Raw genomic sequence first — 22,047 nt, 5'->3', positions numbered from 1 at the left:
ACACTCACAATAAATGGAAAATTCCTGTTTTTAGGTGTCACTGCTTCTCTTTGATGTATAGGCTAAAACAGAGTCAGCAGTCATCTGAGGGGTTGTGTATTATTGTGTCTGTGCCAGTTTTTAGTCTAAGTTTGCATGAAAAAAAGTGTTTATTAGTTTTCCGTGTTAGAATTGTGTTGCGGTTTCTTTTTGACCCAAACTTTACGGTCGGTGGCGGTCGGCCAACTGTGCCCCTACAGGGGTGGGCGGGGCTTAGTCGGAGATGGAGAAACATTTCTGTTTAGAATCCGACCCAACTGTAGAATGAAAGAGCAACAAGAAGAAAAAGTTGCAACTGTGTCACATCCTGAAAACAGAGCGGAGACGCTGTTACATCATGTGGTGGAAAGTGCACCAAGGCAGATCCCACCAGCTTCATACATCTGGGCCATGACCTCTCATGGAGAACGTGGCCTCTTGCATTGCTATAATCTTGGTTGTACGCATTGACCTTCTCCATGGCCTCTGTTCTCTGGAAGAGGAGAAGTAACAGAAGTAACAGACTTGGGATAAGAAATAGTTTAATGCAAAAACAAGGTTTACAACTTACACACAGGTGACCATGACAGAACCTTCGATCACTCGGAGACATGTTCTGAGGTTTGGGTGGTGTCATGGGTCACTGTTGCTTCTCAGTAATAACAGCTTCAGAATGACAACTGACTACAAGAGGAGACAATTCTTTGGTGGTGGAGGACCTCCTTTCGGTAGGTTGGCGCTCCATATCTTCTTCTCTCTTTTGAGGTCGTTGGCATTTGCCATCACCAGTAACTTTTGAAGTCGTTTCTGATGCTCCTTCTGTGGAGTGTCCATGGCGGGGAACACATTTTTAGCAGCAAAATCCACCAGGTCCAGGATTTTGGACAGGATGGTGAGGAAGGTTAGATCCTTCGCAGGGGTCTTCAAATCATCTTCCTTGGTATAATTTTCAACCTCAAATATGTCATCCATGCCCATGCCACTGAACTGTTGATGCAGTGTTTTAGGATCACCACTTAATTTTTTGGTCAGGACTACGATTGGGAGGAAACCTAGAAGATAAACGCAGAAGATGAGAAGAGAAGACATGGGTCAGGCCGGATAGAGCCAGAATCATTGATGATCAATATCTTTCCAATCCTGTAGAAACTCTACTGGCATAAAAGGTACTAAAAGCCACACGATGGAGTATCTGACCATCTCCGAGCACAAAGACTGAGGGGTGAGTGTAGAAGGAGTCTGAAGATTCAATGTCTTATTATTTTTGTATTATTTTTATTCCTTATTTTTTCTGTCAGATGTGCACCACCGAATTTTGACTTAATCTTCTGTGTGGGAACGAGGGAAAGTAGAAGGGGAAGGTGGCAGTAAAATATAACTTTTATTTTATTTTGTTTAAAAACATCTATTCTACACTAGAAAAAAGTTTTTTTTTTTAAAATGGATTATGAATAGAGAGGAGCGAGTATACTTGTCCGAGCTTGATGCTCATTCCAGTGTTAGGGTACTCGAAATGGCTCGTTGCTCGGAACCGCTGTGACTTATTTGCATACATCACCATGATTTGAGGGATTATATGAGGGTTTGGCTTATATTTGTTGGCCATTAATTGCAGAGTACGTTTCCTTGTGTTAAGCTAGTTAGATATCGCATCTCTAGTTCCTCTTTGGTTGTTACATTGATGTGTTGTCAGTATTTATTAACTAGCTGCAGCTCTGTTCATTGCTCTGATGTTCGACACAATGGGGCTCATTTACTAAGGGTCCGTAGACAGCACTTTCGTGGAATATTCCGACGATTTCAGATTTGCTGCGCATTTAGCAGGGGATTGCGTCACACGCAAGCGGATTTTGGCGCCGGCTTTCATGCAACACAAACTGGGGGAGAGAGGGGGCGGGCCACCGGATGATCCGACTGATCCGGACTGAGCGTGGGATATAACTTTTAAACTGTGTTGTAAGACAATGCACATACATGCACCAGAAAGAAGAAGGTGAACTCCGGGGACCTGAGCAGGGAAGTGACACATGCAGGATATCAGGCGCAGGATCTTAGTGACTCCCCGCACAGCGCATTATACACAGACAATGCACTTACATGCACCAGGAAGAAGAAGGTGAACTCCGGGGACCTGAGCGGGGAAGCGACACATGCAGGATATCGGGCACAGGATCTTAGTGACTCCCCGCACAGCGCATTATACACGGACAATGCACATACATGCACCAGAAAGAAGAAGGTGAACTCCGGGGACCTGAGCAGGGAAGTGACACATGCAGGATATCGGGCGCAGGATCTTATTGACTCCCCGCACAGCGCATTATACACGGACAATGCACTTACATGCATCAGGAAGAAGAAGGTGAACTCCGGGGACCTGAGCGGGGAAGCGACACATGCAGGATATCGGGCGCACAATCTTAGTGACTCCCCGCACAGCGCATTATACACAGACAATGCACTTACATGCACCAGGAAGAAGAAGGTGAACTCCGGGGACCTGAGCGGGGAAGCGACACATGTAGGATATCGGGTGCACGATCTTAGTGACTCCCCGCACAGCACATTATACACGGACAATGCACTTACATGCACCAGGAAGAAGAAGGTGAACTCCAGGGACCTGAGCGGGGAAGTGACACATGCAGGATATCGGGTGCAGGATCTTAGTGACTCCCCGCACAGCGCATTATACACAGACAATGCACTTACATGCACCAGGAAGAAGAAGGTGAACTCCAGGGACCTGAGCGGGGAAGTGACACATGCAGGATATCGGGTGCATGATCTTAGTGACTCCCCGCACAGCGCATTATACACGGACAATGCACTTACATGCACCAGGAAGAAGAAGGTGAACTCCGGGGACCTGAGCGGGGAAGCGACACATGCAGGATATCGGGCGCAGGATCTTAGTGACTCCCCGCACAGCACATTATACACGGACAATGCACTTACATGCACCAGGAAGAAGAAGGTGAACTCCGGGGACCTGAGCGGGGAAGCGACACATGCAGGATATCGGGCACAGGATCTTAGTGACTCCCCGCACAGCGCATTATACACGGACAATGCACATACATGCACCAGAAAGAAGAAGGTGAACTCCGGGGACCTGAGCAGGGAAGTGGCACATGCACGATATAGGGCGCAGAATCTTAGTGACTCCCCGCACAGCGCATTATACACGGACAGTGCACTTACATGCACCAGGAAGAAGAAGGTGAACTCCAGGGACCTGAGCGGGGAAGCGACACATGCAGGATATCGGGTGCAGGATCTTAGTGACTCCCCGCACAGCACATTATACACGGACAATGCACTTACATGCACCAGGAAGAAGAAGGTGAACTCCAGGGACCTGAGCGGGGAAGCGACACATGCAGGATATCGGGTGCAGGATCTTAGTGACTCCCCGCACAGCGCATTATACACGGACAATGCACTTACATGCACCAGGAGGAAGAAGGTGAACTCCGGGGATCTGAGCGGGGAAGTGACACATGCAGGATATCGGGCGCAGGATCTTAGTGACTCCCCGCACAGCGCATTATACATGGACAATGCACTACATGCACCAGGAAGAAGAAGGAGAACTCCAGGGACCTGAGCGGGGGAGTGACACATGCAGGATATCGGGCGCAGGATCTTAGTGACTCCCCGCACAGCGCATTATACACGGACAGTGCACTTACATGCACCAGGAAGAAGAAGGTGAACTCCTGGGACCTGAGCGGGGAAGTGACACATGCAGGATATCGGGTGCATGATCTTAGTGACTCCCCGCACAGCACATTATACACGGACAATGCACTTACATGCACCAGGAAGAAGAAGGTGAACTCCAGGGACCTGAGCAGGGAAGTGACACATGCAGGATATCGGGTGCAGGATCTTAGTGACTCCCCGCACAGCACATTATACACGGACAATGCACTTACATGCACCAGGAAGAAGAAGGTGAACTCCAGGGACCTGAGCGGGGAAGCGACACATGCAGGATATCGGGTGCAGGATCTTAGTGACTCCCCGCACAGCACATTATACACGGACAATGCACTTACATGCACCAGGAGGAAGAAGGTGAACTCCGGGGACCTGAGCGGGGAAGTGACACATGCAGGATATCGGGCGCAGGATCTTAGTGACTCCCCGCACAGCGCATTATACATGGACAATGCACTACATGCACCAGGAAGAAGAAGGAGAACTCCAGGGACCTGAGCGGGGGAGTGACACATGCAGGATATCGGGCGCACGATCTTAGTGACTCCCCGCACAGCGCATTATACACGGACAGTGCACTTACATGCACCAGGAAGAAGAAGGTGAACTCCTGGGACCTGAGCGGGGAAGTGACACATGCAGGATATCGGGTGCATGATCTTAGTGACTCCCCGCACAGCGCATTATACACGGACAATGCACTTACATGCACCAGGAAGAAGAAGGTGAACTCCAGGGACCTGAGCGGGGAAGCGACACATGCAGGATTTCGGGGGCAGGATCTTAGTGACTACCCGCACAGCGCATTATACACGGACAATGCACTTACATGCACCAGGAAGAAGAAGGTGAACTCCAGGGACCTGAGCGGGGAAGCGACACATGCAGGATATCGGGCGCAGGATCTTAGTGACTCCCTGCACAGCGCATTATACACGGACAATGCACTTACATGCACCAGGAAGAAGAAGGTGAACTCCGGGGACCTGAGCGGGGAAGTGACACATGCAGGATATCGGGTGCAGGATCTTAGTGACTCCCCGCACAGCACATTATACACGGACAATGCACTTACGTGCACCAGGAAGAAGAAGGTGAACTCCAGGGACCTGAGCGGGGAAGCGACACATGCAGGATATCGGGTGCACGATCTTAGTGACTCCCTGCACAGCGCATTATACATGAACAATGCACTTACATGCACCAGGAAGAAGAAGGTGAACTCCAGGGACCTGAGAAGGGAAGTGACACATGCAGGATATCGGGTGCAGGATCTTAGTGACTCCCTGCACAGCGCATTATACACGGACAATGCACTTACATGCACCAGGAAGAAGAAGGTGAACTCCGGGGACCTGAGCGGGGAAGTGACACATGCAGGATATCGTGCGCACGATCTTAGTGACTCCCCGCACAGCGCATTATACATGGACAATGCACTTACATGCACCAGGAAGAAGAAGGTGAACTCCGGAGACCTGAGCAGGGAAGCGACACATGCAGGATATCGGGCGCAGGATCTTAGTGACTCCCCGCACAGCGCATTATACACGGACAATGCACTTACATGCACCAGGAAGAAGAAGGTGAACTCCAGGGACCTGAGCGGGGAAGCGACACATGCAGGATATCGGGCACACGATCTTAGTGACTCCCCGCACAGCGCATTATACACGGACAATGCACTTACATGCACCAGGAAAAAGAAGGTGAACTCCGGGGACCTGAGCAGGGAAGTGACACATGCAGGATATCGGGTGCACAATCTTAGTGACTCCCCGCACAGCGCATTATACACGGACAATGCACTTACATGCACCAGGAAGAAGAAGGTGAACTCCAGGGACCTGAGCGGGGAAGTGACACATGCAGGATATCGGGCACACGATCTTAGTGACTCCCCGCACAGCGCATTATACACGGACAATGCACTTACATGTACCAGGAAGAAGAAGGTGAACTCCGGGGACCTGAGCGGGGAAGCGACACATGCAGGATATCGGGTGCAGGATCTTAGTGACTCCCTGCACAGCGCATTATACACGGACAATGCACTTACATGCACCAGGATGAAGAAGGTGAACTCCAGGGACTTGAGCGGGGAAGCGACACATGCAGGATATCGGGACACGATCTTAGTGACTCCTCGCACAGCACATTATACACGGACAATGCACTTACATGCACCAGGAAGAAGAAGGTGAACTCCAGGGACCTGAGCGGGGAAGTGACACATGCAGGATATCGGTAACACGATCTTAGTGACTTCCTGCACAGCACATTATATACGGACAATGTACTTACATGCACCAGGAAGAAGAAGGTGAACTCCGGGGACCTGAGCGGGGGAAGCGACACATGCAGGATATCAGGGGCACGATCTTAGTGACTCCCCGCACAGCACATTATACACGGACAATGCACTTACATGCACCAGGAAGAAGAAGGAGAACTCCGGGGACCTGAGTGGGGAAGCGACACATGCAGGATATCGGGCACAGGATCTTAGTGACTCCCCGCACAGCGCATTATACACGGACAATGCACTTACATGCACCAGGAAGAAGAAGGTGAACTCCGGGGACCTGAGCGGGGAAGTGACACATGCAGGATATCGGGCGCACGATCTTAGTGACCCCCCGCACAGCGCATTATACACGGACAATGCACTTACATGCACCAGGAAGAAGAAGGTGAACTCCAGGGACCTGAGCGGGGAAGCGACACAAGCAGGATATCGGGGGCAGGATCTTAGTGACTCCCCGCACAGCGCATTATACATGGACAATGCACTACATGCACCAGGAAGAAGAAGGTGAACTCCAGGGACCTGAGCGGAGAAGTGACACATGCAGGATATCGGGCGCAGGATCTTAGTGACTCCCCGCACAGCGCATTATACACGGACAATGCACTTACATACACCAGGAAGAAGAAGATGAACTCCAGGGACCTGAGCGGGGGAAGCGACACATGCAGGATATCAGGGGCACGATCTTAGTGACTCCCCGCACAGCGCATTATACACGGACAATGCACTTACATGCACCAGGAAGAAGAAGGTGAACTCCGGGGACCTGAGCGGGGAAGTGACACATGCAGGACATCGGGCGCACGATCTTAGTGACCCCCCGCACAGCGCATTATACACGGACAATGCACTTACATGCACCAGGAAGAAGAAGGTGAACTCCGGGGACCTGAGCGGGGGAAGCGACACATGCAGGATATCGGGGGCAGGATCTTAGTGACTCCCCGCACAGCGCATTATACATGGACAATGCACTACATGCACCAGGAAGAAGAAGGTGAACTCCGGGGACCTGAGCGGGGAAGTGACACATGCAGGATATCGGGCGCAGGATCTTAGTGACTCTCCGCACAGCACATTATACACGGACAATGCACTTACATGCACCAGGAAGAAGAAGGTGAACTCCGGGGACCTGAGCGGGGAAGCGACACATGCAGGATATCGGGTGCAGGATCTTAGTGACTCCCTGCACAGCGCATTATACACGGACAATGCACTTACATGCACCAGGATGAAGAAGGTGAACTCCGGGGACCTGAGCGGGGAAGCGACACATGCAGGATATCGGGTGCAGGATCTTAGTGACTCCCCGCACAGCGCATTATACACGGACAATGCACTTACATGCACCAGGAAGAAGAAGGAGAACTCCAGGGACCTGAGCGGGGAAGTGACACATGCAGGATATCGGGCGCAGGATCTTAGTGACTCCCTGCACAGCGCATTATACACGGACAATGCACTTACATGCACCAGGAAGAAGAAGGTGAACTCCAGGGACCTGAGCGGGGAAGCGACACATGCAGGATATCGGGCGCAGGATCTTAGTGACTCCCCGCACAGCACATTATACACGGACAATGCACTTACATGCACCAGGAAGAAGAAGGTGAACTCCGGGGACCTGAGCGGGGAAGTGACACATGCAGGATATCGGGGGCAGGATCTTAGTGACTCCCTGCACAGCGCATTATACACGGACAATGCACTTACATGCACCAGGATGAAGAAGGTGAACTCCGGGGACCTGAGCGGGGAAGCGACACATGCAGGATATCGGGCGCAGGATCTTAGTGACTCCCCGCACAGCGCATTATACATGGACAATGCACTTACATACACCAGGAAGAAGAAGGTGAACTCCAGGGACCTGAGCGGGGAAGCGACACATGCAGGATATTGGGTGCACGATCAAAGTGAATCACGGCAAAATGGATGATTGTCGGACATTTCGGATCGGGGATTACGACGGGTAAGTATATGTGCCCCAATGTAGCTTGTTGTTCACTGATTTATAAACAAAAGGCCAAATGTATCACTTGTTTTTTCTGTGGTTTTTGCACCTTTTCATATTGGCGCACCATTTTTGTGCCATTTTTGCGACTAAACGCTAAACTAGCCGCGCAGCTCAAATAACCAGGTTTCCACATTTATTCTACCACTCCAGATGTTTTGCTCTGTTGATCCACATTCAGTGTGTGAATCTAACGCTATTCAGAGTACATCCGCTTGTCTCCTGCAGGTTGCTGCTATCACTAGTGTCAGTATTGACTGAATCCCGATCTGCTGACAATATCTATCTGTAGAGGTTGTGCACCACGAGCGCGCCACCTATTCCTAGTGCAGTATCGCTGACTGTACAGGTTGTGCACCAGGAGCGTGCCACCTATTCCTAGTGCAGCATCGCTGACTGTACAGGTTGTGCACCAGGAGCGTGCCACCTATTCATAGCGCAGCATCGCTGACTGTACAGGTTGTGCACCAGGAGCGTGCCACCTATTCCTAGCGCAGCATCGCTGACTGTACAGATTGTGCACCACAAGCGTGCCACCTATTCATAGCGCAGCATCGCTGACTGTACAGGTTGTGCACCAGGAGCGTGCCACCTATTCATAGCGTAGCATCGCTGACTGTACAGGTTGTGCACCACGAGCGCACCACCTATTCCTAGCGCAGCATCGCTGACTGTACAGGTTGTGCACCACGAGCGTGCCACCTATTCATAGCGCAGCATCGCTGACTGTACAGGTTGTGCACCAAGAGCGCGCCACCTATTCATAGCGCAGCATCGCTGACTGTACAGGTTGTGCACCACGAGCGCACCACCTATTCATAGCGCAGCATCGCTGACTGTACAGGTTGTGCACCATGAGCGCGCCACCTATTCCTAGCGCAGCATCGCTGACTGTACAGGTTGTGCACCACGAGCGTGCCACCTATTCATAGCGCAGCATCGCTGACTGTACAGGTTGTGCACTACGAGCGCGCCACCTATTCCTAGCGCAGCATCGCTAACTGTACAGGTTGTGCACTACGAGCGCGCCACCTATTCCTAGCGCAGCATCGCTGACTGTACAGGTTGTGCACCACGAGCGCGCCACCTATTCCTAGTGCAGCATCGCTGACTGTACAGGTTGTGCACCACGAGCGCGCCACCTATTCCTAGCGCAGCATCGCTGACTGTACAGGTTGTGCACCACGAGCGCGCCACCTATTCATAGCGCAGCATCGCTGACTGTACAGGTTGTGCACCACGAGCGCGCCACCTATTCCTAGCGCAGCATCGCTGACTGTACAGGTTGTGCACCACGAGCGTGCCACCTATTCCTAGCGCAGCATCGCTGACTGTACAGGTTGTGCACCACGAGTGCACCACCTATTCATAGCGCAGCATCGCTAACTGTACAGGTTGTGCACTACAAGCGCGCCACCTATTCCTAGCGCAGCATCGCTGACTGTACAGGTTGTGCACCACGAGCGCGCCACCTATTCATAGCGCAGCATCGCTGACTGTACAGGATGTGCACCACGAGCGCGCCACCTATTCATAGCGTAGCATCGCTGACTGTACAGGTTGTGCACCACGAGCGCACCACCTATTCATAGCGCAGCATCGCTGACTGTACAGGTTGTGCACCACGAGCGTGCCACCTATTCATAGCGCAGCATCGCTGACTGTACAGGTTGTGCACCACGAGCGCGCCACCTATTTCTAGCGCAGCATCGCTGACTGTACAGGTTGTGCACCACGAGCGTGCCACCTATTCATAGCGTAGCATCGCTGACTGTACAGGTTGTGCACCACGAGCGTGCCACCTATTCATAGCGCAGCATCGCTGACTGTACAGGTTGTGCACCACGAGCGCACCACCTATTCATAGCGCAGCATCGCTGACTGTACAGGTTGTGCACCATGAGCGCGCCACCTATTCCTAGCGCAGCATCGCTGACTGTACAGGTTGTGCACCACGAGCGTGCCACCTATTCATAGCGCAGCATCGCTGACTGTACAGGTTGTGCACCACGAGCGTGCCACCTATTCATAGCGCAGCATCGCTGACTGTACAGGTTGTGCACCACGAGCGCGCCACCTATTTCTAGCGCAGCATCGCTGACTGTACAGGTTGTGCACCACGAGCGTGCCACCTATTCATAGCGTAGCATCGCTGACTGTACAGGTTGTGCACCACGAGCGTGCCACCTATTCATAGCGTAGCATCGCTGACTGTACAGGTTGTGCACCACGAGCGCACCACCTATTCATAGCGCAGCATCGCTGACTGTACAGGTTGTGCACCATGAGCGCGCCACCTATTCCTAGCGCAGCATCGCTGACTGTACAGGTTGTGCACCACGAGCGTGCCACCTATTCATAGCGCAGCATCGCTGACTGTACAGGTTGTGCACTACGAGCGCGCCACCTATTCCTAGCGCAGCATCGCTAACTGTACAGGTTGTGCACTACGAGCGCGCCACCTATTCCTAGCGCAGCATCGCTGACTGTACAGGTTGTGCACCACGAGCGCGCCACCTATTCCTAGCGCAGCATCGCTGACTGTACAGGTTGTGCACCACGAGCGCGCCACCTATTCCTAGCGCAGCATCGCTGACTGTACAGGTTGTGCACCACGAGCGCGCCACCTATTCATAGCGCAGCATCGCTGACTGTACAGGTTGTGCACCACGAGCGCGCCACCTATTCCTAGCGCAGCATCGCTGACTGTACAGGTTGTGCACCACGAGCGTGCCACCTATTCCTAGCGCAGCATCGCTGACTGTACAGGTTGTGCACCACGAGTGCACCACCTATTCATAGCGCAGCATCGCTAACTGTACAGGTTGTGCACTACAAGCGCGCCACCTATTCCTAGCGCAGCATCGCGACTGTACAGGTTGTGCACCACGAGCGCGCCACCTATTCATAGCGCAGCATCGCTGACTGTACAGGATGTGCACCACGAGCGCGCCACCTATTCATAGCGTAGCATCGCTGACTGTACAGGTTGTGCACCACGAGCGCACCACCTATTCATAGCGCAGCATCGCTGACTGTACAGGTTGTGCACCACGAGCGCGCCACCTATTCCTAGCGCAGCATCGCTGACTGTACAGGTTGTGCACCACGAGCGTGCCACCTATTCATAGCGCAGCATCGCTGACTGTACAGGTTGTGCACCACGAGCGCGCCACCTATTTCTAGCGCAGCATCGCTGACTGTACAGGTTGTGCACCACGAGCGTGCCACCTATTCATAGCGTAGCATCGCTGACTGTACAGGTTGTGCACCACGAGCGTGCCACCTATTCATAGCGTAGCATCGCTGACTGTACAGGTTGTGCACCACGAGCGCGCCACCTATTCATAGCATAGCACCCTGCCCTCCAGTGGTATCTTCACACTCGTCTTTAGACGCCTTATCACACGAGGATGATTACTCTAGATCCCTTCTAACTTGCTCCGTTCTCCCCCCTAATAATACCCTATAGGGGAGCGATTAGTAATGTCTGGTGGTGTTTGTTATGTTTTCTTCTGTAAATTTTAATAAAAGATCTATAGGATGTAATTAAAACCAATCATTTCTGGGTGTGGGATCTGATATTGTGTGTGTGTGGGGGGGTCTGTTATCAGAGGGTTTGTGTTCAGCTGATGAGGGGTCTGGTAATTGGTTGGGTGGGGGTTGTAGTATTAGGTGTTATAATTGTTGTGTTGTGTTGTTATTGAGTGTGAATAGAGCTGGACCGGGAGGTGAGTTATTATATATATCATGTATACGTTGGGGCAGATTTACTTACCCGGTCCAGTCGGGATCCAGCAGCGCGTTCTCCGACGCTGATTCGGGTTCTGCCGGGATTCAATAAGGTTGTGCGCCCGATGTCCACTAGGTGTCGCTGCTGCGCTGAAGTCCGCAGGAATTCACCTTCCTCGTCTCGGTGTATGTGAGTGCTATTTTTGCGACAACAATTTTTTTTATAAATGCCGCTGCTTTTCCAAATCCGTTGGGTTTTCCGACGCCACGCCCCCCCATTTCTGTTGCATACAAGCCGATTCGCCACAATCCGATCACGTGCATGAAAATCCGGGGGCAATTCCACGCAAATCCGAAAAATTTGGGAAACCCGGCGGAAAAAACGCGATTCGAACCCTGAGTAAATTTGCCCCATTGTGTGTAATGTCTGTTTTTTATGTCTTATTATTTGGTTTTATACTTTATATTTTAATAAAAGATGTACAGGATGTAACTAGATTTTCTCACCTGTGAGATTCTGAGCAATTTTAAGAAACTCTGAGATGTCCGTTTTCTGCTCTTCATGAATCTTTGCCTGAGCACTGGAAGAGAATCATTGGAGCATCAGTGGGGCCAAAGCTACGGAGATCTACCACCACCCACAATGCACTAGTGCATGGTATAGACTTATCCTATGGACTATGCAGGGAAAGCAGACAGCACCATCCAGCTGTAGTGGCCATGCTGGTGTACTGCAGCTCACATTGTAGTTTATCACATGAGGCCGGAGCTGTAGTCGGTCCACACAGCCACAAAACCATGGATGGAGCCAAGTGCCTTCAGCTCTGCCTCTGTGAGCTAAAAAAACTTATCTGACATTGGAACGGTCATCAAAAAACTGGAAAATCCCTTTAATGAATATGTGGTTCATCGGTATATATCTCACCTATGGACGAATACAGGCACCAGCAGATCACAAGTGTTGAGCTCCACACTAGTCAGCACCCGGATCCTCTCCTCATAAGACCAGTCCCATTTCACCTCTACCTCATTCAGGGGTTGGAGATTGGCTGGAATGACAAGAAATGAAAGGTCTGAACTGGTGCTGAGCGGATCTACTCATTGATTTGTAGATCCAGGAGATCCGGGAATTTCGAGACATTGAGGATAATTTATCATTAGGCTCCCGGGGACAATTCTGGGTTTGTCTTTGGAGTTTTGCTGCTGTCGGATTTATCTCAGGGGCTTTGGCCCTGGATACATCTGCTGGCAGCGTCTTATGCTGTGGGGGGTTGTTTGTATATATAAAAAAAAAAAATACTATCAAAAGTTACAGCACACAGACCAGGATGGGGACCAAAGTCAATTTTCACCAAAATTGCACCGAAACAAAAGATTGCAATTCATGAATTTGGTCCAAGTGTGAAAACTGATCTATAAATAAGCCAAATGTGGCGCTGCCGGGTCTATGTCAAATGACTTTGCACCATCATAAGTTCATTTGGCACAATGGAAAACAACATTTGTACCACAACTGCGCCAAAACAACAAGAAGTAGACAAAAAAATCTATGATTCATCGAGCCCATTATGTTTTGAACTTTATCTCATGTTATGAATGGAGAACTCACCAAGCTGAGCACAAACTTCTTCTCTCTCAAAACTGTCCAATTTGCCAAATCCACGATTGTCGACCAGGGTGATGACCTCCGTGAGCTTGTATGGCAGCCTCACCATAGTGTGCCCACCCTGGCTCGTCTCTGCCGGTGCCACTGGAGCTGAAATCACGAAGGTTCCTCCATGCAAGGCATACGTAAAGGAGTTAATGAGAGAAGACTTTCCATGGCCGGCAGATCCACAAACCTGGAGCAGGATACGTTGGTAGCCGAGATTTCCCAAGTCAGTCCCTTCCAGTTGGTAGGTCATGATCTTCTCCTTTAGTCTTGGTAGGTCTTCCATATCTCCTGCTAGACACAACTAGAAAATGCAAGAAGATGTAGTATAATATCTAGGCTTGTGAGCATGGATTATTATGGGGTCCCTGGTGATGGAGCAGAACAGTGCAAACCATGTTGGAAGCGAGATAACACACACAATGGGGCACATTTACTTACCCGGTCCCTGCGCGATCTCCGATCCGGACTGTCCGACAAGGATGAACTCGATCGTAGATCTTGCCCCCAATTTCCTGCATGTGTTGCTTCCCTGCTCAGGTCCCCGGAGTTCACCTTCTTCATCCTGGTGCATGTAAGTGCTTGGGCTTGCAACCCAAATTTGAATGTTAAATGCCGCACTTAGTCCCAATCCATTGAATAGTTCAACGTCCCGCCCCCGATTTCTGTTGCATGAATGCCGGTGCTGATGCACCAAAATCCGATCACGTGCGACACAATCCCTGGTGCGATCCGCAAAAAAACGGAAAACCTGACGAAAATGCGGCTGCATGACCCTTAGTAAATAAGCCCCAATATCTAGTAGTTTGTCTCTATGTTAGTAAAGTATAGGGGGATATGGAAATACATTTTCCAGGATGAGAGAAGGAAAACATTGCCTCTTTCTGCTACCTTGTAAGGCAGCTCCCTATACATCAAGCATGACTTACAAGAAGCCTAATGACATGAAGTGGATTAAGGCCAAACCACCGCCTTGTATGTGTTTGGAGACTTATAGAATACTGTATATTGATTTGTAGAGATGAGCGAACATACTCGTCCGAGCTTGATGCTGGTTGGAGCATTAGCGTACTCGTAACTGCTCGTTGCTCGGACGAATACTTCGCCCGCTCGAGAAAATGGCAGCTCCCGCCGTTTTGCTTTTTGGCGGCCAGAAACAGAGCCAATCACAAGCCAGGAGACTCTGCACTCCACCCAGCATGACGTGGTACCCTTACTTGTCGATAGCAGTGGTTGGCTGGCCAGATCAGGTGACCCTGGGATAGACTAGCCGCTGCCCGCGCTGCTCGGATCATTCTGTGTCTGGATGCCGCTAGGGAGAGAGCTGCTGCTGGTCAGGGAAAGCGTTAGGGTGTTCTATTAGCTTACTGTTAGGCAGGAGTGATTCTCAAAGAACCCAACAGCCCTTCTTAGGGCTACAATAACGTTATACTTTTTTTTTTTATTTGCTTGTGGCTGGGCTTGCTGGCATTAGTAGTGCAGCTAGTACCATATTGTGAGGAATTTGCAGGGGGACTTGCTACCGTTGTGTTTAGCTCTTAGTGACACACATATCCACCTCAAACACCAAAGTGGGAACATTTATTAGGGGTTGGATTTCAATTAGGCACAGTCTGGCAGTTTCTTTTTAGTTTACGTTTATTTTTTTAATAACTCTGCGTCATCTCATCTGGCATAGTAGTGTGCTTTCATACTTGGGTAGAAAATAGCCATAGGAGAATCCAAACGGCTTCTTGAAGCCTACAGTAGCGTTATATATATTTGATTTCTGGTTGATCTGCTGGTGGCTGTAGTTGTTGCAGTGCATCTACTAGCAAATTGTGAGCAATTTGGAGTGAGACTTGCGACCGCTGTGTTTAGCTCTTAGTGACGCACATATCCAACGCAAAGACCGAAGTGGGAAAATTTATTAGGGCCCGGGGTTGGATTTCAATTAGGCACAGTCTGCCATTTCCTTTTTATTTTACGTTTATTTTTTTCATAACTCAGTGTCATCTCATCTGGCATAGCAGTGTGCTTTCCTACTTGGCTAGAAAATAGCCATAGCAATAGGATAGCATCGTTTGGGTTTAAAAACTAAAAAACACAAAAAAAACAAAAAAAAGTTGAAAAAAAAATTCAAGTTATAACTCTCATTTTAAAAATGTTTAACCCGAGGGCTAGGGGTAGAGGACGAGGGCGGGGACGTGGGCGTCCAACTACTGCAGGAATCAGAGGCCGTGGTCCTGGGCGGGGTGAGACACCACCTGCTTATGAGGGAGCAGGGGAACGCCGCAGAGCTACACTCCCTAGGTTCATGTCTGAAGTTACTGGGTGGTAGAGCACTGTTGAGGCCAGAACAGTGCGAACAGGTGATGTCGTGGATTGCTGACAATGCTTCGAGCAATTTGTCCACCAGTCAGTCTTCCACGCAGTCCACCCATGTCACCGAAATCGGCACTCCTCCAGCTCCTGCACCTCAGCCTCCTCCCCCCCAGTCTGCCCCCTCCCAGGAAAATTTGGCATTTGAACCGGCATACTCTGAGGAACTGTTTTCTGGACCCTTCCCACAGTCACAAACCACTTGTCCTGCTGCTGAGCAATTTTCCGATGCCCAGGTTTTCCACCAGTCGCAGTCTGTGGGTGATGATGACCTTGTTGACGTACTGGAAGAAGTGTGTAAAGAGGTGTCCGACGATGAGGAGACACGGTTGTCAGACAGTGGGGAAGTTGTTGTCAGGGCAGGAAGTCGGAGGGGGGAGCAGACTGAGGGATCGGAGGATGATGAGGTGACAGACCCAAGCTGGGTTGATAGGCCGGGTGAACACAGTGCTTCTGAGACGGAGGAGAGTCCTCGACCAGAACAGGTTGTAAGAGGCAGTGGTGGGGCCAGACGGAGAGGCAGGGCCAGAGCTGGTGCATCAGCGCCAAATGTGTCAACTAGTGAAGCTCCCGTGGCGAGGGCTCCTGCGGCGAGGGCTAGATTTTCAGAAGTCTGGAGGTTCTTTAAGGAAACACCGGATGACCGACGGACTGTGGTGTGCAACATTTGCCAAACCAGGATCAGCAGGGGTTCCACCACTACTAGCTTAACTACCACCAGTATGCGCAGGCATATGAATGCTAAACACCCCACTCAGTGGCAACAAGCCCGTTCACCTCCGGCCGTGCACACCACTGCTTCTTCCGCTGTGTCAGCTGATAGTCAGCCCCCTGCCCAGGACCCTGCCACAAAAACCCCATCATCGCCTCCACGATCCTCCACAGCATCCACCAGCGTTCAGCTCTCCATACCCCAGACGCTGGAGCGGAAACGCAAATATAGTGCACCCACCCGCACGCCCAAGCCCTTAATGTCCACATCTCCAGATTGCTAAGCCTGGAGATGCTGCCCTATAGGCTAGTAGAGACCGAGGCCTTTCGCAACCTCATGGCGGCGGCCGCCCCTCGGTATTCGGTCCCCAGCCGCCACTACTTTTCCCGATGTGCCGTCCCAGCCCTGCACCAGCACGTGTCAGACAACATAATCCGTGCCCTGACCAACGCCGTTTCTGACAAGGTCCACCTGACCACGGACACGTGGACGAGTGCTGCCGGACAGGGCCACTATATATCTCTGACGGCACATTGGGTTAACTTGGTGGAGGCTGGGACCGAGTCTGACCCTGCGGCTGGTCATATACTGCCGACGCCGAGGATTGCGGGGCCTACCTCGGTCCAGGTGTTTCAGGCCTACTATGCCTCCTCCTCCTCCCACCCCTCCTCCACCTCCTCCTCCGAACGACCATCCGTGGGCATGGCGCCATCAGTCGCTAGCTCTAGGCACAGCAGCAGTGCCGTCGCTAAGCGACAGCAGGCGGTGCTCAAACTGCTGAGCCTAGGCAATAAAAGGCACACCGCCCAAGAACTATTACAGGGCATCACGGCGCAGACTGATCTGTGGCTGGCACCGCTGAACCTGAAGCCAGGCATGGTTGTGTGTGACAACGGCCGTAACCTGGTGGCGGCTCTGCAACTCGGCAGACTGACACATGTGCCATGCCTGGCCCATGTGTTAAATCTGATAGTTCAGCGTTTCCTCAAGACATACTTGTCTGTCTGATTTGCTCACGAAGGTGCGCCGCATCTGTGCGCATTTCAGGAAGTCCAGCACAGATGCTGCCACTCTCAGGGCAGCGCAGCGCCGCCTCCAACTGCCCGCTCACCGACTGTTGTGCGACGTGCCCACGAGGTGGAATTCAACACTGACCATGTTATCCAGAGTTTACCAGCAGCGCCGAGCGATTGTAGACTGCCAGATGTCAACTTCCACCAGAACTGGTAGTCAGGTCAGTCAGCTTCCTCAAGTCTACAATGAGGAGTGGACGTGGATGTCTGATATCTGTCAGGTGCTGAGTAACTTTGAGGAGTCAACACAGATGGTCAGTGGCGATGCCGCCATCATCAGCCTCACCATCCCGCTGCTTGGCCTGTTGAAAAACTCTCTGATCAGCATGAAGTCGGAAGCTTTGCGCTCGTCACAAGAGACGGGGGAAGAAGATTCCCTTGTTGATAGCCAAAGCACCCTTAGGTCTGTTTCTCAGCGCATATCGGAGGAGGTGGAGGTGGAGGAGGAAGAGGAGGAGAATGTTGGCGAGACACAAGAGGGGACCATTGTTGAGTCCTTCACTGTTGAGCGTGTATGGGCAGAAGAAGAGGAGTTGGAGGAGTTGGAGGAGGAGGAAATGGACAGTCAGGCCAGTGAGGGGAGTGAATTCTTACGCGTTGGTACTCTGGCGCATATGGCAGATTTCATGCTAGGCTGCCTATCCCGTGACCCTCGCGTTCAAAGAATTTATTCCAGCACCGATTACTGGGTGTTCACTCTCCTGGACCCACGGTACAAGCAAAATCTTTCCACTCTCATCCCTGGAGAGGAAAGGAGTGTGAGAATGCATGAATACCAGCAGGCCCTGGTGCACAAGCTGAAACAGTATTTCCCTTCTGACAGCGCTAGCGGCAGAGTGCGTAGTTCTGCGGGACAAGTAGCGAGGGAGAGTAGGCGAGCAGGCAGCTTGTCCAGCACTGGCAAGGGTACGCTTTACAAGGCTTTTGCCAGCTTTATGTCACCCCAGCAAGACACTGTCACCTGTCCCCAGTCTCGGCAGAGTAGGGCTGATCTTTACAGAAAGATGGTGAGGGAGTACGTAGCTGACCATTCCATCGTCCTAAATGATCACACAGCTCCCTACAACTACTGGGTTTCAAAGCTGGACATGTGGCACGAACTGGCGCTGTACGCCTTGGAGGTTCTTGCCTGCCCTGCCGCTAGCGTCTTGTCCGAGCGGGTTTTCAGTGCAGCTGGTGGCATCATCACCGATAAGCGTACACGCCTGTCGACTGACAGCGCTGACAGGCTGACGCTTATTAAGATGAATAAAGCCTGGATTTCTCATAATTTCCAATCTCCACCAGGTGAAGGAAGCTCAACCTGAATAATTGATCCACTCCTCCTCCTCCTCATTTTCCTCCTTCTCCTCCTCTTTGTACAGTAAAGCAGAGGAAACTGGCTATTTTTTGACAGGGCCCACTGGCTCTAGCTATAGTACTTTATGCATTTAATTTTTCTGGAGGGCCACCGACCCGGTCCTCTGTTTTAAACAATTTTTTGGACTGCCACATACAGGCACTCAATCTATTCCATTTTTCTGGAGGGCCACCTACCTGCTCCTCTGGTTTGAAAACTTTTTTGGACTGCCACATACAGGCACTCAATCTATTCCATTTTTCTGGAGGGCCACCTACCTGCTCCTCTGGTTTGAAAACTTTTTTGGACTGCCACATACAGGCACTCAATCTATTCCATTTTTCTGGAGGGCCACCTACCTGCTCCTCTGGTTTGAAAACTTTTTTGGACTGCCACATACAGGCACTATCCAAATTGAATTGTCTCCATAGCAGCCTCCACACGTTGTCTCCATTGCTACCTCCAAAAGTTGTCCATATAGCTGCCTCCATACATCGTCCCTTTGGATTCCACATCAAAGTTGTTAACTTTGTCGCCACCCTGCTGTGTTATCCACAAAATATACTGGCAAACTTTTAGCATTTACGGATATTATTTCAGTGCTTCTTGCGCATCTGTTTACATTCCCCTCACCCGCCATATCCTAAACTTATAAGAACGCTACTACACTTGATCTTATACAAAAGGTTCTTAGAAGTGCTGTTTGGGGAGTAGCCTAGAGACAGGGGCTTGGATTGGCGAAAGCTCGCCTGGCAGCGGAGCGCCAGCTCCATGCCAAGAATCAACTAACATAGTTTTAACTGCAGCACCTTTAATCTACTACTAGTTCACTGCCTCCATACATGGTCCCCTTATCAAACGAGCTGTGTCAGGCAGAATTTTGGGTTGTTTTCATGGCTTCCATGTTAACTTTGTCACCACCCTGCTGTGTAATCCACAAAATATACTGGCAAACTTTTATCATGTAGCGATATTATTTGAGCGCTTCTTGCTCACCTCCTTTGGTTCCTCTCTGCCACCCATTGGTTTGAAGCCTGAGTCCATTTAGGGTATGTCGCCATGCCACTCTCTAGCCTGCCGCTGCTGCCGCTGCCTCTGCATGCCGTCCCCTATAGTGTCAGGGTCAATTATTGCATGTTTTAGATGCTATCTAGCTTCATTCTGTCACTCTGTCATGGCCATGCTGTTGCCCATAATTTTGGCATAATGGTGCGATTAGGCAGCCTCAGAGGCATCCATGCATGCTGCCCCTGCTGTTTCCTGTCCATTTCCGTGGTGTTTCCATCCTTTTCTGAGGTTCCCAGGTGTTTGGCCAAGCTTCCCTGTGCAGAGCCTTGGTCCCCTTGAAAAATGCATCGGGAAAAGTTCGTCTCGAATAACGAGTACCCGAGCATTTTAGTGCTCGCTCATCTCTATTGATTTGCAAATGAGTTATTAGGTGCACCAGAGGCGTGGCCTCAAGGTCCGGTGCAATGGGGTACAACACAAACCCTTAGAATAAAATCATGATTTATTCAGAGAATCAGGTTACACAATCAGGTTTACCAGATATTGTTACCCAGACCGAACACAGAAGATGTGGTCACTGCTTACAGATAGAGGAAGCACAATGTGTCACATATTACACTACAAGTACAAGCAATTTCACGTCTTCAGAGAAGGAGCCGGCTCAGCGAGCTCCACAACCATTGTCCTTCCCGGTAACCAACCCCCAACCTCACTCTGGATGGAGGGGGTCACAGAAGATGTTCATCGTTGGCTCCATTTGCTCCTCAAAAATCTTCTCCCATAGACTACAATACTTTAGTATTTGGGAGAAATTTTTGACTTTTAGTGTTTTTGCCTTTGTAAATTAACCTAGTTATTAATGACAGAACCCGGAACACAAAATGCGCTACAAATGTATCACACTACGGTAGTAGAGAAGGATGAAAATAGACCTCGGTCCATCAAGTCCAACCTATCAATCCTACATCATACAGTGTTGTTCCAGAGGAAGGCCAAACCCTTAACCCTTGACTCCAACCAATTCTATCAGGTCTGTGATCTTCTACACCACACTGGATCTCCAGAGCAGACAGTATGGAGACCACATGGACCTCACCACACACTGAGGAGGCATCTCCTCCACCTTCTGTCTACGTTCTTACCTTCACGTTTCTTCTCAAGCTTCTGCACTTTGGATGAGTGAAAGTGAAAGTTTCTCTGTTCTGATTATTAAGGGTGCGCCTTTTAGTGACCTTTAGTAACAACATATTTCCTCATTATTTCCACTCCCATATTCTTGATTAACTTTACTGTTTACTTTCCTTTTCTCTATGAGGCGACTCTTTACCAAACCTCCCACCCGGACCTCCATCCATGGAGCTTCTATTCTATGTAATAAATATGAGATGAATCTGGTTGTTTCCTCTCCAATATACAGTGAGACGTCTCCAGTAGAGGTCCTTGTGGAGAAGATCCATACCAGGGTCCATCCTATAGTCTGCATTGTGCTCATCATCAATGACAAGGGGAACCCGGAGACCATTCCTTCAAAGAGACAATGGGGCACATTTACTAAGGGTCCGCAGCCGCAAATCCGTCGGGTTTTTCATGGGATTATGGCCGATTTTTGGTGCCGACTTTCACGTGACAGAAATGGGGGGGCTTGGCCGCCGGACAACCCGAAGGATTCAGAAAAACCGCGGAATTTAAAAAGCCATTTGTGTCGCAAGATCAAGCACTCACATACACCAGAAAAAAGCAGGTGAACTCCAGCGGACCCCGGCGCAGCAGCGACACCTGGTGAATATCAGCGCACGGACCTTAGTGAATCCCGTCCGGACCCGAATCCAGCGCAGAGGACGCGCCGCTGGATCGCGAATAGTAAGTAAATCTGCCCCTTTGTTCCAGAGATTTTGATGCATCCAGCACCTCGTCTGATCCACACGACATGTTTCCTGCTCATATAATTATACCAAATGCCAAAAGTACCAAGGGGGCATTGATTGATTATTGGGTCCGTATTGTTTTTTAAAGCCACGTGCGCCATATTTATTGCATGGCCAATCCCTGACACCTAACTGCGCTTCCCATTGGTGGTTCCATATTAGATGGCACATTGG

General features: G+C 50.6%; 1 protein-coding gene across 1 annotated transcript; it reads right to left on the bottom strand.

Moving 5' to 3' along the window:
- Nucleotides 1-588: 588 nt before the first annotated feature.
- On the bottom strand, nucleotides 589-21,126 carry LOC140076272 (uncharacterized). Its single transcript, XM_072122824.1, has 5 exons — nucleotides 21,091-21,126; nucleotides 13,414-13,759; nucleotides 12,730-12,853; nucleotides 12,312-12,385; nucleotides 589-1,070 (listed from the first exon to the last, which is right to left on the bottom strand). The coding sequence occupies exons 2-5, from the start codon at nucleotides 13,739-13,741 to the stop codon at nucleotides 703-705; spliced, it is 894 nt and encodes a 297-aa protein (XP_071978925.1). The 5' UTR covers nucleotides 13,742-13,759; nucleotides 21,091-21,126; the 3' UTR covers nucleotides 589-702.
- Nucleotides 21,127-22,047: the final 921 nt, after the last annotated feature.

This window comes from Engystomops pustulosus, chromosome 8 (genome assembly GCF_040894005.1).
Source record: "Engystomops pustulosus chromosome 8, aEngPut4.maternal, whole genome shotgun sequence".
NCBI classification, from domain to species: domain Eukaryota; kingdom Metazoa; phylum Chordata; class Amphibia; order Anura; family Leptodactylidae; genus Engystomops; species Engystomops pustulosus.
The sequence above is the reverse complement of the archived record's forward strand: the minus strand, read 5'-3'. Positions and strand labels throughout refer to the sequence as shown.

What these genes read in the sequence shown, in the direction of transcription:
- LOC140076272 (XM_072122824.1), bottom strand. Translation starts at nt 13,741, where the DNA reads ATGGAAGACCTACCAAGACTAAAGGAGAAGATCATGACCTACCAACTG. An exon ending in GTGCCTGTATTCGTCCATAG is followed by an intron (nt 12,386 to 12,729) that starts GTGAGATATATA and finishes ATTCTCTTCCAG; the next exon opens with TGCTCAGGCAAAGATTCATG. An exon ending in AATTGCTCAGAATCTCACAG is followed by an intron (nt 1,071 to 12,311) that starts GTGAGAAAATCT and finishes TTTATCTTCTAG; the next exon opens with GTTTCCTCCCAATCGTAGTC.